The 18,783-nt window shown below is 40.5% G+C and overlaps 1 protein-coding gene across 2 annotated transcripts; it reads right to left on the reverse strand.

The window, feature by feature from the left end:
- Positions 1-1,374: 1,374 nt before the first annotated feature.
- Positions 1,375-18,766, reverse strand: RBP1 (retinol binding protein 1). Of its 2 annotated transcripts, none has more exons than XM_064384800.1 (4): positions 16,965-18,766; positions 16,182-16,360; positions 4,834-4,935; positions 1,375-1,650 (listed from the first exon to the last, which is right to left on the reverse strand). In XM_064384800.1, exons 1-4 carry the CDS (start codon positions 17,035-17,037, stop codon positions 1,597-1,599), a joined length of 408 nt encoding a protein of 135 aa, XP_064240870.1. In that variant the 5' UTR covers positions 17,038-18,766; the 3' UTR covers positions 1,375-1,596. The 2 variants fall into 2 exon arrangements, with proteins under 2 accessions (XP_064240870.1, XP_064240871.1); XM_064384801.1 differs by lacking the exon at positions 1,375-1,650 and adding an exon at positions 1,700-4,375 and having other exon boundaries at positions 4,835-4,935.
- Positions 18,767-18,783: the final 17 nt, after the last annotated feature.

Genomic DNA, 18,783 nt, shown 5'->3' on the forward strand with positions numbered 1-18,783 from the left:
GGTTCAGAAAGTTTAGCATCCCTGCCGTGCTAGCTTTAGACTTTACAATGGCTGTTTCTGAACCTCTTTTCTCCATGCTGTGTCCCTGCCCATGGCAGGCAGGTTGGATATCTGAGATCCCTTCCATCCCTGGCCATTCTGTGAGTCTGGGATTCCATGTTAGATCAGGCTCCCAGCTTTCCTAAACAGGATTCATAACAGTGCATGTTTCAAAACAGTCTCTGGTTAGTAGAGGATGGCAGCATTTGTTCCATTTACATTCTGAACTGTCCCAGTCAGCACTGAGTCCCTGGGGAAGGCAAAAGCAAGGCTAAGCAGAGGAGCTGCAGCAGAGCAGGGAAAGGGATGGTCCCAGTTCAGAGCAGGGAAAGGGATGGTCCCACTCCCGAGCAGGGAAAGGGATGGTCCCACTCCAGAGCAGGGAAAGGGATGGTCTCAGTTCAGAGCAGGGAAAGGGATGGTCCCAGTTCAGAGCAGGGAAAGGGATGGTCCCACTCCCGAGCAGGGAAAGGGATGGTCCCAGTTCAGAGCAGGGAAAGGGATGGTCCCAGTTCAGAGCAGGGAAAGGGATGGTCCCACTCCCGAGCAGGGAAAGGGATGGTCCCACTCCCGAGCAGGGAAAGGGATGGTCCCAGTTCAGAGCAGGGAAAGGGATGGTCCCAGTTCAGAGCAGGCTCTGCCGTGGTCCTTTCCCCCCTGACTGAGTCCATGAAAATGGCTGATAACAGCTGTTACAGGAGACACCTGGAATTCCAGGTTACATGCTAAAGCTTTGTGAATTTAAACCTTTTTGAATTTGATGTGACCTGGTGGTGCTCACTATATCCAGTGTGCTGATGGACTGAAAATCTGGCAGTATTATTCCCCCCATTAAGGTTTAGTCAGTGTTCTGATTTCAGCTGCCAGGCCAAGGCTCTCTGGTGACCTTATTCTCAGTGTCTCCAGAGCAACAACAACAAAAAATGCATGAGCAGATATTGGCTAAAGCATTTGGAAAAGCATTGCCCCTTAGCCATGCTTTTGTAAGCTTTTTTTTATTTTCCCCCAAAGTATTGATCCATAAATTTACTTGTTTTGAGAAATCAGATTTTTATTTTTGATGAAACACTTCCAGTCTGGATCTATTCCACCAGAGCTAACAGTAACATTCTTACTGGCTTCAGTGAATTCAGGATTTAAGTACAAGCTGCATCCTATTGCTCTCATTTGCTTCCTTAAAATTGCAGTTCACCATTTGAAAACAAGGCTAAGGCTCTGAAAGGGTGATGTCTACTGAGAGTAAAAAAAACAGCTTACAAGGTCTAAACCTCCAGCATTTTGTTCTATATCTAATAGTCCTTTTTTGGCAGAGTTGAAAATTATGGTATACACACATTTAGAGAGTTTAGTATCTTTAATTGGCATTTCTAAAAATAGTTTAACTTGCAGTAATTTTTTTTCAATTTCCTAAAAATATTTTATTTCAACTATATGGTTCTAATGTGATCTTCATTTCTGTGTGTGCTCTTGTTGCTGAGGATGCTCAGTATTAGCATTTGGAGAGTTCCTGGCAAGTCAGTAAATTCTATTGTTCTTCATTCCTGTAGCAGCAGTAGCTCACTGCACCTTCTTAAAGACCTGCTTACATGTGACTCCACACACTCTTATTTCCTAGGAAGAGAAAATAATTAGAAACCACAATTTTTACTTAGGACACAAATGTTATGCATTAATGTGTACGCCCAGCTGAATTTGAATTCATGATTTTCTATTAAATTAAATTGTGATGCTTGTACATATTTTAGCCTATTTTTCATCCTAAAAGAAAACATCTGGTTTGGGTTTGTTTTCTGTTAAAAGGTGAAGCAAGGGAAGTTATTTTGGGATCTCAGATCTTCAAAGGCCAAATACATTCCTGGTACATCATTCTTGATTTGCAGTCAATAATATGCAACTGCTTTAGGCCTTTGGCATGAGCATTCTCTGTTCTGGGTACATAAAGCAGTGGGGATGGATTTGCCTCACCAGCTCTGAATCTCTGTGGTGAGGACTGGTAGCTCAAGCCTGCAAATTTAGAAATCAGGGTCACTTAGGCAAACCAGAGCTCCTGGCTACCAAAAGCAGGTGACTGTACAGAAGATTTGCTCCTGGTCTGTCAACCAGCAGAGCACAGAGGGTTTGACTGAACCTGAGCAGCCTGGATGTATAAAGCTGATTCTTTGAGTTCCACAGGAGCTTTGGAACACCCTCCCTCCTTGCTGATCTCTGCATCTCTGTGAGCTGGTGGGCATGGGCAGGGCCAGTTCCCATCCTGGGCTGGGGTTTGTGAGGCTGCTGCTGTTTGTTTGCCTGTTCACCCATCCCTGCTCCTGGAACTCCTCAAGTTCCATCTCAAAAGTGCACACAGGTGTGTGCCTGGGGCGTGTGCCTGGGGCAAGGTTTAGGTGCAAGAAAAAAGAGTGTGGAAGCTCTTAAGGGACATAAAGACAGTGCTCATGCATGACCTAGCAGAAGGGATACACTTTCCAGTTCAAGATGAGACTTTTAATAAAGCTCCTAGAATATTTTGATGAAGTTATGCACATTTCTTATGGGGGACTTTGACAAAGTGACTTTAAATAACTTTAAACTAGGTCAATAATCTTGATTGACATATGTTGCTCAACCCCAATAAGAGAAAGTGCTTTCATGCACATGAGTTGGTGGAACAACAGACTGATGCAGTGACTTTGGTTAGGACCTGGTTCTGCTCACTCCTGCAGAGGCAACCCAGAAGAAGGAATGTGCAATAAGGGCTGAGAGATCTGCTGACAGTAACAAAAACAACTGAGCAGAAGCAATCAATACAATAGAAAAGGGTAATAAAACTCAAAAGGAAATGGGAAATGGTCAAATAAGTCACTCACATAAAATAAAATCTAAAAAGAACTACAAAGTACAGACCACAGAATGAAATGAAGAAAATAGGAAGCGATAAACTACTAAAGGATGTGGTCCTACTTTCTGCAGAACTGTGAAAAGAATAAATTAACACTTGGCTCATTGTGTAAAGTTCAATAGGATCATAAAGCTATTGAAGTATCAATTCTTTAAAGGTAACTGCTCATTGTGTTAAAGCTCTCTCAAAAGGACAAGACCTAGTAATCTTAGCTGGTCAAAAATAAGATACTAAAGGGGACTCTACTGTACTTTTAATGGAGAGAGCTGCATTATTAAGGATTAGAGAAATAAAGAGGACATCTTTTGAAATCCATGAAATAACAGAAGTGAGAAAATTGAAAGATCGAGGAGTGGGCTCTAAAATACCTGGTTATTTCCTTTGCATGAATTAATTTTGTACTGACTTCTGTGTACATGGGAAACAGATTGTGATAAACTTTCCAAGTGCCAGTGAGTGAATGCATGAGCTGGAAGGTATGATCCAGAACTCCTCCCAGCCTTCTGAAAAGCAGCATCAGAGCAGTCAGGTTACCCTGGGCTACCTAAACTGCCAGTAGACACAAGTATTTGAGTCATGGAATCGAAGTTTCTGTCTTCTAAAATCAACCTCGTGACAGGGATAAGTCCAGAAAGTGCTCTGGGCATGGAGGTCCAGGGCCAGGCTGTATGGCTAGAGCAGGAATCAGAATAAGGAGAACAGAAACCAGGGCTGAAGGAATTGGTGTTGGGGACAGAAGATGGGAAGAGATAATTCCTGGGGGCTGGCAAAGGCCAGAAAGCAGGATGCCAGTCCAGAGAAATCCAAGAGCAAGTGGTGCCATTGTTTATGTGCAGGGGAAGGCACAGATGTGCAGGACTGAGGGCAGCCAGGGCGAGCTGAGCTCGGGGCAGGCTGTGATGGGTGACTGGACTGTCTGCGAGCAGAGGAGCTGGGAGGGCTGTGGCTGCTGCCTGCTGTGCAGCTGGGAGGGAGGAGTGTGGAAACACTCACAGGTGCTTCTTGGAGGAAGTGTGCCTGCACAGGAAATTTGGACATCTCCTTTACTGCTGCCTCCCCTCCAGGTGAGCCCATGGCCTCAGTTATAAAGTCCTCACTTACACAGCAACCTTCTCCCTGGCTGTGCTGCACCAAGGCCAGCTGGGGAAATCTGTCATACCCATTCCTCTCCTCAACTGCATTCTGGAACCACCAATGCTTCCTCAAACTTCTGTTTAGTAATAAGGGGCTTGGGGTGCTTCTGCAACGATTTGATAACTCTGCTACTGATTTGAACATTTAGAATATATCCATTTAGATTGCTGAATGCTAATAGCACTGCATAGTGAGGAGAAATGGAAGTTGGAGTTTATTATCCCAGCAGGAACACTGCCTTTTACCCACACTGATGAGAGAGTGAAGATGCTATAAAGAGTTATAGGACAAAAGAACAGGCATCTTCTTTCAGGTCCTGTTAATTTAGAAAGATAAAAATTATGATCTGAAAAAAACATCAATTTCAGAAGCTTAATCGCTGTTTTAGTTCTCTAGGCTATAATGTAGTGTGGCCTGTAATTATTTTAAAAGAACAATTGTATTTTTCCCTTATTTTTGGGTGCTCAATTTCATAGCTCCAATACTGAGCATTTTGCAGACCATGAGGGACATTCTGGTAAATGTCTTCCTCACTGAACATTTCAGCCTGGTGAGTCTGGACAGACACTGAGCACAGAAAAGAGCATTCAAAATGGTCAGGCTTTGAAAGGCACATGAAAACATAATGGCTCCAAAAGAAATTGTTGCTTTAGAAACAAGTCAAATGCTGCACCAATACCCAATTATGTCAAAGTAAGCCAAAATTACATAGCACATTCCCTGCTGTGCTATATCTAACCATTTGAATGGAGGGACATTCAAAAACTCTTTCATAATCTTACCAGGTGCATTTCATCTCCTTCAATCCACTGGGTCCAACCACGGCCTTCCTTCTCTCCATTCTGTACACAAAGCAGCTTATCTCCATCCCAAGACACAGTGGTCTAACAAAACAGACATGTTTGGTATTACTCTAATAGTCTTTGATATTATGATTAGTTTCTGTGAAGCAAAACTTATCTCTAATGATGAGTGTATCTCATAAAAAGAATGATTGGATAGTGTTGTGCCACTTAGGATAATTACCAAAGAAATGAGCTTGAACAGAAAGTTACTGCCCAGCTGCCTGCCAAAAAACTGGAGGGATGAGATAAAGCAAGAAAAAATACCATCAAAATCGTCGTGTAAAACACACTCCTCTCTCCCTGCTGAAAATGAAGCAGCAGAAGGGCCCTTCAGCCTAACACTCTATGTGCAAAGGGAGCTGAAAACTCAAGATCCAGTTTGGTTTTTTCCAGCCTAAAAATGATTCCCCAGCTGCTCTACCTGAGAACAGTTCCCATTTCCTGTGGATGAACAAAGCTTTTGTATACTGAACTGGCTTTTCCTCATGTCTCAATCTGCCTTCCTTCACCCAGCAGAGGGGTTTGGAAGTGTCAGCAAGTTGGTAACTTGGCAGCATCCTGCTTCTTGCACCTGAGGCTGGGGAACTTCTCTGCCAGGACTGGCAGAGTAAGTCAAGAGGTAGGTGCAGTAATCAATACTGCACTTGTGTGAATATTTGTGCTGTCCTGGGGTTCAGGAAAACCTGATTCATAAAACTCCTTCACTGTACGACAGTGCAGCCTGTTCCTCTGGTCAGCATTTGTGGACAATTTGCCTTTCCCATCTCCCTAAGACAGAGAGAAGCAATGCTCTGTAAAACACTTAAAGAGGAAAGAGAGTTTGTCCTCCATGAGGATAGTTTAACATTAATATTAGCACATGGCCTGTAAATCAGCTTGTTTGAAGGCACTCTGAGGACTAAACATGGAATTGATGTCTGCCTTGTAAAAGTCTTCAGCCACTGCTTGCTTGAGCAGTCAGATATGGAGAGATGAAGAATTCTGATCTGTCATTAAAGGACAATTCCTGCATCCATCCTGTGTAGTTCCTAAGAGACTTCAGTCTACATTCTTCCTTCTGGTAATTAAACCCAGTTCAACACTCAAAACCTATCCAGTCCTATTTATCTAATCTGTGTATGTCACAAACAATTAATTCTTAAATGATACCCATGACAGCCACTGTCTTTGAATGAGAGCAGGCAGCAGTGTCCTCCCCTGAGAAGCTTTAAACCAGCATGGAAAATAAATCACTCCAGAGTGTCAGGATAGATAACCACGGGCAAGGCAATGGGATTGATCCCATCAGTCTGTCTGCACCACATGGGGGCTCTGAGAAACAAACTCACGTGTCCTTGCTAAAAATCTCTCTCATTTAGAAAATACATTCACAAATTCTCCTGTTCTCTTTTGTAAAGTGATATATTTAAACCAAGCAGTAGATAACATTTTATGAAACCATATCATCTTAATGCAAATATGCTAATGCAGGAAGGAACAATGCATTTGGGTAAAACTGTAGTTAATGTGGCCACCATAACATAAATCCTCTCCCATGTCTGAATCTGCAAACATCCACTGAAGAGACAGAAGATAACAAATAACAGGAGTCAAAGTGTATAATGTTTAATCTATAACTTAACATATCTACAAATTTCTGATTCTAAAAAATGAATGTAACAGACAATGTCTGATGAGTTGTAGATGTGAGGGATACTGTGGAATGAACCATTTGTATGTGGAACTTTGCTTAATATCTCCACATATTTATATCCATTGAGTATTAGCTCTGCATAGTTTAATCTTTAGTCCAGCTTAATAGTTAAATTTAGTGGGTTTAGTAGTGAATTCAGAGGCAAAACACCATGATAAAGTAGGATCCAGCTTTATTTGCCCTACTAATGTTCAAGTTGTGAGTGTTACACTGACTTAGTGCACTTGGGGGAAATAGAGAAATATTTGTAGCAGCACAAGGAAATGTTAACTTTTTAGCCTCCAAGGGTGATAGAAATTGTTTCATCTCAGAAAACAACACATTTTTTCCTCAGGATTTTTGTGTTTTTCCAGTCAAGATTAGAAATTGCTTTTTGCAATTTGGTGATAACCACGAAGAGTCTAAACCCACAGACATTAACCAAGCTGTCTTATCAGACAATATTCTCAGGTATCCTCTGCCTTCCCTTTGAGAAATACATAATACTGAGGGGATATGAGTAAACCACACAATTCCTGATTTCTGTATGTGGCTGTTTTGCTCTGAAGGTTATAAAGGCTAGAATACATTGCGAAAGAATATAATGTAATTTTTTTTGTTAGCTGGAACAACCACTTTAATCAGTGGCATCTGTATCCTTTCTTTAGGTCAAACTGTAATGTCTCCATGTCTCTTTTATTAAACTAATACACAAAACACAAAATTCTCTTTAAACTCAGATTAAAACACATCCTGCCCCCTCAAATACCTCCTACTGAGACACACAGTGAATGTTAGCTGAGGTTGCTCTGGCTGTTAATGTGCACTGGCTGCTGCCAACATCCCACCCTCTATAACACCTAAACCAGAGCAACACTTGCTTTACAACATTCCCAAGTATTTGAATCAGAACATAAAAACAATACTCCAGAAATACTGTAGGGCAAACGTTGTATGTATAATCTCTCTTGATGTATCAAAGAGCAAGCATTTATTTTTGAGGACTGGATCAGGACCTTGCCATGGTATAATCAGGAGCTTGCAGACTGCTAAGGTAGCTCTGTGTGACCCTTTGGTTCCCCCTGGCACACACTCCCAAGATAAACAAATACTTTACCTTTTATGTAAAGCTACTTTTCTTAGCAAAGTATGCCTTTGTAAGGAACCTTGCTTGCCCCCATTTTGGTAATAGCATTACCTAAGGGCTGTCTGGTTCCAGAGCTGCTGCCCCCTGCCCAGAAGGACTGAAAATCCTCACCAGGGTGGGGGACAGGCAGCCCAGGCACACAGCTCCTGCTCCTTATCCGTCTCCCCAGGAGGGGGACAGGCAGCCCAGCCCGGGGGACACCGCAGAGCTGCAGTTTCCAGTGACAGAACAAACTAGCTGAAAATGGAGCATTTATCTAAAACCGAACTTTGCCTTTTTGAGCACCTTGTACTACTTGGTAATAAATGGAAGCCATTGTTTGTTCCTTTCAACTACAACAGTTCATGATCTAGTTCACCATAAGCAAGCTTGACTCTTGCTTACTTACTGCTCATACTTAACCCTAAGATGAACACTCCTGGGTCACATGCATGTAATTCTGGAGGAAAATTCAACAGAGGATGGTGATGGGTGTGATTAGTCAACAGTTCCACCAATAATACTAAAGGAACACCGAAAAGGGGATGGAGTAAGGTAAAAACCAGGGAGTCTTGCCTCAATTTAACTCTTCCCAAAAGATCCAACCACCAATACTGCACATTTTTCACATTATGTACACTTTGTTCTTGAGGTGTAATACTAGAGAATGGAGCTCTTGTGGGAAGTGAAAAAGCCTCTGAGGCCTGAAAACACAAAAAATGTTCAAATTTTCTTTGGTTTTATGGTATGGTTTCTAGAGTGCTTAACTTTTTGTGTACTTTGATATTCTCCTTTTATTACTTAGGCATCCACATACTTTTGTTAGTGATTTAATCTCTGTGTTATGAAGTTTAAAATTCATATGCATGGCACCGTCTGAATCTTCCTGAATATTAAAGGTGGAAGAAATGATAATTAAAGTATTCTCATTACTGTTTCCATTATAAGACAAGGCAGATTTATTAAACGAAGTATTTAGCAACCCCCAAACAAATTCTTGACTACATATCTGCTTTTTCTTTAGTAGCAGCAACTGTGGTGAAATGTTGCACAATTTCAGCTTCCAGTGCCAAATCATCCTGATACACAGGCAGAGACAGTGACTTTTGTAATTTACTGAAATAGTCATCGAACATGTTATCAGAGTACTTTGCATTTCCCAGTGAGGTCTAAGTGCAAAGACATTTGGTGCTGGCTCTGCACAATATTTCTCATTCCCCTGCTGGCAATTCCTGTGTGGCTGCCTGGGTCAGGGGCTCAGCAGCTGAGGGTGCAGAATGGATTTTACAGATGAATGGAAGAAAATAACTTTTATCCAAGTAGTTCATGAACATTTTTTGTTAATGCTGCATAGATTTTTGACACATTGCCTTAACAAGTATGAATTGCAGCTCCCACCTTTCAGCAAAAATATGCTATTGATTTCTTATCTGTAGCCCAAACACAGCAGCATCAGTTCTATTTTTCTCCTGCTTCCCTCAGTGTTGTCTCTATATATGGAGCACCAAATGACTGCAAAGCTAGGCATGCACCACACTCCCTGCTCCATCTTTAGCCAGTAAGTCTCTGCTTGGGAGAATAACAGAATTACATTTTACAACAGTAATTATGATCTAAGAAGCATTAAAAACTGAAAAGTCTTTTTTTTTTTTTTTAGGTCAGATGAAACAGAAAAATCCAATTTGAGCTGTGTTTTGTAAATAACACCAAGGAAAATATCCTAGAACTTTTGGTCAAACACAGCAATATCTTCAGCAAGGTACTTAACAACTCAAGATAAACCATTTCATCTGTACTAAGTATGAAAGTGATATAAAAAACTCTTGTAAGCAGCTTTTTTGGGGAAAAAATGAAGTGTTGATAGAATAAACTCATGTTGACGTCCCAGATAAAATCCCATGTAACTGTGAGAGGGAATTCTGCCAGGTGGTCACTCCCTCACTCTCTATGGCCTCTGTGCATGAGGCTGCTCCAGGGGCTACAGCCACGGGCAGCTTTGTCCCCTCCCCCTGAAACCCCTTTTGTCTCATCACATCTGCATCTGGAAGTTCAGCAACAGAAACTACTGAGAAAACAACAACAAACCCAACATAACAATTCCAGGAAGGATTCCTGACCTTTATCTCCCAATCCCGGTGCTGGCCAAAGGCTGAACCTATTCAGCCACACTGCAGCTCAGTCATGGCAAAGTCTCCTTTGCTTCTGTCATTGTTAGCATCTCCAGGGTAGCACTGCTAGAAAAGAGGCTTAGGATTGGATTGAAAAAATTTGGATGGAAGGTAAGCTGTGGTCAGAGAGGATCAAATGCTAAATGTTCCAATTCCTTGTTTTGAATCCTTGCTCATAAGAACAACAGTGCAAAGCAAAGACATGCTATGTTCCAGGAAGTAGGAAAGTGAAGGTGTAAAGCTCTGGGCTATGCAGCTGACAATATGTGGGGGGAGGAGGAGAATCAGTATTTTATACAGTGCATACTGCTTTATTTCTTAGGAATGGTGGCTTTTTTTCTTACTGAAATAAAATTGTATACAAGTAATACAAAAATAGGAAAACTTGTGTATATCCCATGCCAGAAAAAAGAGTAAAACCCATCACATCCAATTCACTCTGTGCAAAGATCAGAATCGATTCTAAGACACTTACTATTTAAATTAATGGCTATAATGGATTTATCCCCTGTGTAATTTTGGCAAGATACAACTGTACATAACACTAATGTTTTGTCATTCAAAATTGGATTTGTTAAGTCTGGTTCTCAGCTTTTCAGCAGATTCTGATTGCTCTTTCTCCATTCATAGCTCTCAGAACTTTTAGAGTTCACAGAAAGCTGAAATGCTAAAACTATCCAAACCACTTTCCCTGCAGAGCTTGCTTATGCTAGCAGCAGTTCTGTGAATAACTAGCTCCAAAGCTTCTAATCAGTCTCGTGATTTAGACAGGAATCCAGCCCTGCAAAATGTGAAGTTTATGACATTTATATGGCCAAAGATTCTGACCATCTCATTTGCTGTCACCGTGCAAATGTGCTGAGCACATCACTTACAGGCAGGGACCAATGCCCAAGGAGCAAGCAGGGTGGGACAAGGCAGGAAAAAGGAAACTCCTCCTCACTGAGGCACAGACAGAAGGGACCAGAGTCCATTCTGACAGAGCCCCATCTGCTCTCTGGACCCTCAGAGGATTGACCGGAGGGACTTTCCCCCATCTTTATTTTTTTGAGAGCAGTTTGTAAAGGGCCAGAAATACCAACAGAAAACTATAATAAGGTCTACCTCTTTTAAATTACACCTCCCTTCCCCCCCAATATAAAAAAATTAAAAAATCAGGGATTATGCCAATGAGAATCTGGGGAAATTACAGTACTGCAAAGAGATAGGAGGCACTAAATCTGAGAGAAGAGCAGCCCCAGCAACAGTGATTCTAGAATAATGCTTGTTCCACCAAAGTATATGAGAAAATACTTACAAGCTCAAAAGGGAAGCACTGAAAGGGTAAAGAAATAAAACAGCTAAATCAGAGGGATTGAGTTAAGACATAGTGCTGATCTTGCATCTTACTAGACAAGCACTATTTATTAGGAATCTTCTCACCCTGTGGGAGATCCCTCCTGCAATTCCATGTACAGGAATGTTGTTTGTTGGTTGTTGTTTTTCTGGCAGCAAAGTCTTAATTCCCAAGCCTGCTCAGAACTAGATTAACAGCTTCCAGAATTCCATTTGTGTAACAGAGGAACTTGCCTAAATAGTTAAATAAGCTTCACAAACCATGTGATTTTGTAATAGGGCTTTATTCTGACCTTGCAGTGGCATAAATCAAATTATGGCCAGAACAACTACCTCCATCGCAGTTTTCCTGAATACAAACCTGAGAGAAATCAGTGTCACATTAGGCATGTTTGTTAAGTAAAACAGAGCCATGATCAGTTTTGAACAACTTCCTTCCCTTCAGCAGGACATGGCACAGTCAGGTGCCTGTGAACAGTCCTTGCGTGGCTGTTTCAAACACTAACTGACACTTCACATGGCAAGATGATTTTGGATCTGATGTGGGAATTCCACAAGTCCCAAATCCTCCTCACTCTACCCCACCCCAGCAAGTCTTAACTAGGACTAGAAGTTCTGTTAGTTCCAATAAAAGAAACCAAAACACCCACTTGATAACTTATTCATGGTTATACCTCACTTGTATTCAGATTTTGATAGCTAAATGGTTAAGATGTATTATTTCCCACATTCAGTTTAAAATTCTTGCAGTTTTCTCTGTTTCCCAGTTCCCTGACTTCGTAATTTCATTTCCTGCTTCAATGGAAGAAGAAAATTACTGTATCAGGGCACAAGGTTCTGAGTTACCAAAGCACCTCTCATATGCTTGGACAAATACTCAGTTATAACACAACTCTTCTCAGTTATCCAAGAAATTCTGCTCTGCTATATATAGAACATAAAATCTTTCTTGATTTTAAACACATCACTTGCCCTTAGTCTCTGTCAAAAGAGATTAATTCTGCGTGGCGTAAGATAAAGCAATTCAGTCTTTCAAATGCCTGAACAGCAGAGAATAATTATAATGCAAAAGTTTTCTCTGACTTTAGCAGCAGAATCATTAGAAAACTAAAAATTTTAAGAAAGTAATTTTTGCATCTGAGCTATCCAAGTTTCAATCTGCTTTGATTCATTGGCTACAAAGACTTGCAATGTGAAACGCCAGCCTTCGTTTCAGCATTTCAAGGTTTTTCAGTTAACTTTTTCATAATTTCTTTACTAAACACTAATTAAATTACACTATGAAGGCAGAGAAGGCTCTTATGTGCCTTGTTCCTATGTGCTGGTACATATTTCACACTGTAGGTGTTTCACCATCTTCACTGGTTATCACTGACAGTGGAAAAGGGAAGCACAACTATTTGCTGATAAATGAGAGATACTTTCAGAGATAGTTTTGGATTAATTGTTTCAATAGGGTCTTCCTCTTGCATGCACAGTTCATTTTTTTCACAGTAATGTTTATATGCATGAAACAAAGTTTCATACTCAGAGCAACACCTGAGATGCTAAATTAATCACAACACCTGAGATGCTAAATTAATCACAATTTGAGATTGTAGAAATTCTCTTTAAAATTGAGATTTCATGATGAGACTGGAGCTTCACTGAGAATTCAGACAGCAGGATCAAAGACTCAGTGTGAGAAATACCAAAGCCAGAGCTCTCCATTTAACTTTAAATTTCTGTGTCAGTACATTCTCAATCTGATTATATGTTGCCAATTAAAACTATGAACAAACTCTTCAAAGCAGTAGAAACTTGACTACGTGCTCTAATTCACATCACGTGAGAAAAAATGTAACACAAATTAATGTTCTAAACTTCCTTCTACACCATCTAATGTACACCTTGGAACATTTGCAAGGAATGAAAGATGGTCCTGAACTTTCATTTTATGTTTGTACTTGAAGCTGCCACATTTTTAACAACCCTTGATAGTTAAGTATGACTGAATCTTCAGAAAGATCTCTTTCACAAAATTGCCAGGTGAACAAATTAAACTTTTATCCAGAAGATCCAATCCTGGGTGGAAAGCCTGAGGAGTATTGATACCAGCTGTCATTTGTGACCTCTCCTGTGATCAACTATCCCCATCTTTGGTTTTACAGAACACAGAAACTGCATCTTTAACTAAACTGTAGGGCTTTAGAGTTTCCAAGGTCACAAATTTTAACTTCCCAACAGAAACAACACCCTAAAGGGCCTGATGTCACCGGCTGCTGTTCCCTCTATCCCTCCAGTGAACAGTCACCCAAAAACATGTGCATGCAGGAAAGCCAGGCTGAGGGTCAGAAGAAGGACAAACTGAAATTGCAAAGGTTTATCCTTCTCAAAGAAGTCCCTGATGAAGGAAGTTCAGACAGGCTCCCAGGAGTGACCAACTATAAAAATAAAAAAAACCCTAACTGCAAAGGAGGAGAGGGCTTGTACTGTCACAAGACTATCAAATTCCTAATGTCAAAACTCCAACATTGAAAATAAGTATCAGCAGAACCTTTTAGCATTTCCTCCTCATGGACAGCATTGATTTGGAATTACTGTAGTTACACTCTACCCTGACTGGCTCAAGGATAAGTTTTACAACTGAAAGGTGAACACAATTTCAGTGAATTACACACAGGATCTAACCTGTCCACTGTGCTGATATTATTTTTACAGATATGTTAACTCTAGCTAGATGATATATTCTTCATTAAAAGAAAAAACAATCTATACGTCTAGGAAGGATTAATTCTAAGGTTATTTTTGTTAGTCTCCTGATGATTGCTCTGCTGTATAGATTAATGTTTAATATGTAATTTGTCTTATCCATGTTACTTTGTACTGCTCATATATTGAGCTCCTTGGATAAAACTTGCCCAGTGGTCTGCTCAGTCCACAATATAAATAACAATAATTGATTCACAACCTTTCCCATTACATAGGCTGACTATTAATGATTAAGCCTTTTATGGCATGCAGTTCCACAGGCTCTATATGAACAAATGGAACACCAAGAATGATATTTAACATTTGCTTTTATGGTGGTTTTCTTTGTAACACCACACAGGGAGTGGTCCAGTATCTCTCATAAGCTGCATGACTCTTCTCTCACAAGACTCCTTCTGCACTGTTGGAGTCATTTTCCTGCTTAACAACTGCAAATTTTACCTGACATTATGGTTATCAGATTTGGACTGAAGTCACTTCAGCAAGACAGCTTCTTGTACTGTTTTGTCATTGACAAAACAGAGGTCTCATGTAGAAAAGAAATCTTTAATAAGAAAACTGAACTATAAATGTGATGTACTGCTACAAGGCAAACGGAGCACCAGTGGTCAGTGATCAGGACTACCCAGCTACAGCTGGAGACCACAGAAAGACATGGAGATCTCTGGCAGGTTTTGTGGAATTACATCCCTAAGTCCTTTTTAAAAAGCCCCAGTCAGAGACAGTGACTACTCCTGGTTGTTTCGGGTTTTTGTCTCTTTGTTTGTAACAGGCAGGAAGCTGCTGCTACCTTCTGCTTCCAAGGCTGAATAAGCATTTCCCACTAAACAGTAAACAGAGAAATGCTTGAGTAACCTTTGAAAGTAGGCTGAACTGGCTTCTATGCCAAATCAATCAGCTGTTGTAGTGACTGAAATTCACTCTCTAGTTTCTTCTTTCTGGTTTAACATTTTGAATCCTTCCCTTATTACTCAATTTAGCAAAATAGGGTAGAGAATTTTGGTTTGTTACAAATAACAAAATATTACTTCTTTCCAACATGCAGAGGATGGTTTAGTTCTCCTTCAGATGGGAATTAATGGTATTCAAGTGCAGGCAGTGCTTACATGTGGACAGTTCTGTGCACATACAAACCTTTGGAGCAGATGTTTTGAACATTGCTACCTTTGACGGTAATTTAATCACCTCAGTGTTAAATCTTTTCTTGGGCTCATAACTGTTCAGTGAATCTGGACCTCAGTACCCTAACTAAGAGCATTCCAGGAGCCAAAATCACAAGATACCATTGGGGCACTTTCCTATACACAAATGCAGCTGCTCCTCCCTTCCATGAATGGTGGATTCTGCACTCTCATCAAACTTGAACCCTCTGGAACAAGGACCACAGAGGGATTTGCTGAGGCACTCAGTAGCTAACCATTCTTTTTTCTCTGGTTTTCACAATTTTTCTCTTTCCTGCCATGATCAGAGCAAAAGCAAATTTGCAAATCTTAGTGTGAGAGAAAAGTATTGGTTTTAAATAGCACTATCTTTCTCAGAATGTAAACCTATTAATTCTCTTTTATGAGATTTCTCCTCTAGAGTCCCTCCTGAGATAATTTTCTTTATTTGTCAACTTCCTAACTGTAGAATATTGCCAGTGTCATTCATGCTGCCAAACTAATAGGTGAGAAATTGCTATTCTCAAGTTTTTCCTCTGTAAATTGATCTTTATCAGTCCTAAATTAAAAAGCAGAAAGAGCTCATAAAACAGAGCTATTGTAAAACAAAGTCCTCAGTGTTTGCTTATTCATTTCAGTAAGATTTGTTCCAGTGGGCTAATTGTGTACTCTAATAAGAACAGCCAGGCGATCTTTAAGCACTTGGCCATTCTCACACAGGAGCAGTGCCTGACCTTGCAATCAGTGGATTTCCTCTACTGTAAAACCTTACTCATTAAAGAGGTTCTGGAAGTGACCCTAGACGTCTCTGACTAGCAAATATCCCAGGATAAACGAGCACAGCTTCACTGAGGTTATTATTCACTGATTGATAAAATTGCTTTGTGCCCCTGATTAAAATTAGCATTCCTCTAATCTAAGGGCATGCTCAAAACTGTAGATACCTCTTAGCAAACTGAGAAGTATAGAAATAATTTCAGGAATAGCCACCAGGATGGTTAAAAGATGCATTCTGAGAAAGGCCTCAGGTTATCAATATTAATTTTATCCAGTGTTGAAGTTCTACTTCTTACCATGCACTTGCGATCATCCACCCCAGATAAATCCTCCTCAAACTCCTTCCCTACATCAAATTCCATGATGTAGTTTCTAAAAGTGCTCAGCGTTTTAATGATCATATGATCCCCATTCTGAAGGATTTCTTTGTCAGGCTTTAGCAAGTTTGCTATTTTTCTTACAGCAACATTTACATCTGAAAAAGAAAAAGAGTTATTTTTATCCAGGAAAGTTTTCCACAAGAAGAAGCTTGTCGCTTCTAGGGAGAACTAAAATGAACAAAGATAAATAGATGTCTAAATCTTTCAAACCAGAAAAAGGATGTAACCTAATTTTTATAACTAAAATAACTTAATGTTTAGATTTTCAGGTTATGTGAAATCTATAAAAATACCATTTGTATTTAACAGTTAATAAGGCCTCCAATATTTCTATGGAGATACTAACACAACATCAAGTACAAACACAAAAAATTACATTAAGTACTACATTGAATCTTTATTAAATATAAAAATTTCACTGCTTTTCAAATTATAGGGGATTTTTTTGTTTGGAATCTACCACATAACCTCTTCTAGCTATGTAGTTTAATGTCTGTTAATGTAAGCTTCAAGATGGCAAAAAGTAGAGGCTGCTTAAGGCAAAACAATTTTGCTTAAGGCAATCCTTAAAGTGCATTTCTGAAAAAAAAATACTTCTCACAACAAAGACTTATGACTGTACAAGAAAAAACAGATTCACGTAAAGAATAAGACAGGTGGCATTGATCATTCATTCAAGAAGTTTGAAGGGAACCTTACCCAGTGCTTTCAGATACTCCTCAAAATTGTCATTGCTGACCATTTTCCAATAGCCATTGAAGTCTGCAGGCATCCCTGCTTCAGGTGATTGTCAAAATCACTGGCTCAGAACTGCGGGTTGATTCTGCACCACACAACTCACTGCCTTGCTTTGTGGCGAGTTTGAACTCTGGTTTCTTTTATCTCTTTTTCAGACCATGGAGCTATGCAAGTCCTTCTAAGCCGATTATTGTTGAAGTGCTGCCTTTAAATCCTTCTACAAGGCTGAACCTCTGAGGGTTTCTAATGACAGCAGGATGACTTGATTTAAAATGAATGAAATATTCACCTTTCATATCACTTGTGTACGGGAAATCTGTTTAACTATATTACTCTTCATTCTTCATGCCACTCAGAAAACAAAAAACCCAAACAACCCTTTCAGAGCTTTAGTTTAGGATATTAGCCAAAGCTATAAAAGTGCTTATCTTGTGTGTTTTTTGAGCCAAATTCTTCTTTCTTGAATAGATTTCAGCTACTTTATGCTTTCTTTCAAGAAAACAATCATACAGACCCTTTCAGTCAAAGCCATTTGTGTCCACAAGCTCCTGAATCCTGAAGAACCACAAGTGGAAACTTCTTGGCCAGCTGGGGGCTCAGAAGGACCAGTTAGGTGGAATCTTGTACTTGGAAGCAGTGGTTATTTTGTACAGTGATAAATGCTACATCACTGCTGCATGAATGCTTTCAGTTGAGGAGCTCTGAAACACAGGAGCACTTTACAGAGCTCTGTATTCTCTGAAAGTGACTCCTGTCAGAAATGAGAGACACTCAATCAGCATAACAGGCAACCAGCAGAGAGGAGCATGGATTTTCCCCACTAACATCAGAGCTCAAGTACTGAGCCTCTCAGATGTTTGCATATGGTACAACTGAAGCCCCTACTAGATATTTTATCTACTCTGGGGCTTTGGCAATTGCTTGCTCTTGAGAAGACTCTGGAACAGAGAAAAAAAGAAACCCACTTGTCTTAGATTGCAAGATGTAATCAGAAGCGTGTATTCTATCACCATCTGTTAAAACCAGGTGGGCAGTTTTCTTTATCTCTCCCACAGCAAATCCTCCCTCCAGGAGATCTCTGCTGTCCATGGCCACTGAGTGTCCCTGCAGGGCTGATCAAATTCCATCATCCCATGGGGAGATGCTGTGCCCAGGGCAGGAGCCAAGCATTCCTACCTGGATACAATCTGAGCCTGGAACAGCACAGCAGCCTTTGCCCTCTGCATTCCCAGAGGAGCAGCTTTCTCCTGCCCTGCATTCCCAGAGGAAGAGCAGGCCCATCTCCAGCAGCCCTGGAGCTGCAGAGGAAAACTCCAGCCTTGTGCAGGATCCCTGCTCCAGCAGAAGCACAGCTGGCACTGCAAGAGGGCTGAGCCCCCTTGGGATGGGACTGTGCCACCACCCTCCCCACAGGGGACAGGTCGGATTCTGACTTGGTCAGTGTTTTCATACTACTACATTTTATTTTCATTTCCCTATTAAGTTGTAGGTTTGTTTGTTTGGTTTTGTTGGTTTCTTGTTTGTTTTGTTTTTGGTTTTTTGTTTGGTTGGTTTTTTTTTGTTTTTTAATTTATTATTTATACATACTGTTAGTCCTATCCTCATACCTTTGCCTGAGAACCCCTTAATTTCAAAATTATAATAATTCAGAGGGAGGGGCTTACATTTTCCATTCCAAGACAGGCTCCTGCCTTCCTTAGCAGACACCTGTCTTTTCAAACCAAGACACTGCTTTAAATGTGAGGATGAGGACTGCCTCTCATTTGAGAACCCGGACTTA

This window comes from Passer domesticus, chromosome 11 (assembly GCF_036417665.1).
Source record: "Passer domesticus isolate bPasDom1 chromosome 11, bPasDom1.hap1, whole genome shotgun sequence".
Taxonomy (NCBI): Eukaryota; Metazoa; Chordata; class Aves; order Passeriformes; family Passeridae; genus Passer; species Passer domesticus.

Excerpts from the sequence above, each read along its gene's own strand:
- RBP1 (XM_064384801.1), bottom strand. The coding sequence starts at position 17,037 with ATGCCTGCAGACTTCAATGGCTATTGGAAAATGGTCAGCAATGACAAT. Across the intron at positions 16,361-16,964 it reads GGAGTATCTGAAAGCACTGG|ATGTAAATGTTGCTGTAAGA; the intron begins GTAAGGTTCCCT and ends TTTCTTTTTCAG. Across the intron at positions 4,936-16,181 it reads TGGATGATCGCAAGTGCATG|ACCACTGTGTCTTGGGATGG; the intron begins GTAAGAAGTAGA and ends CTGTTTTGTTAG.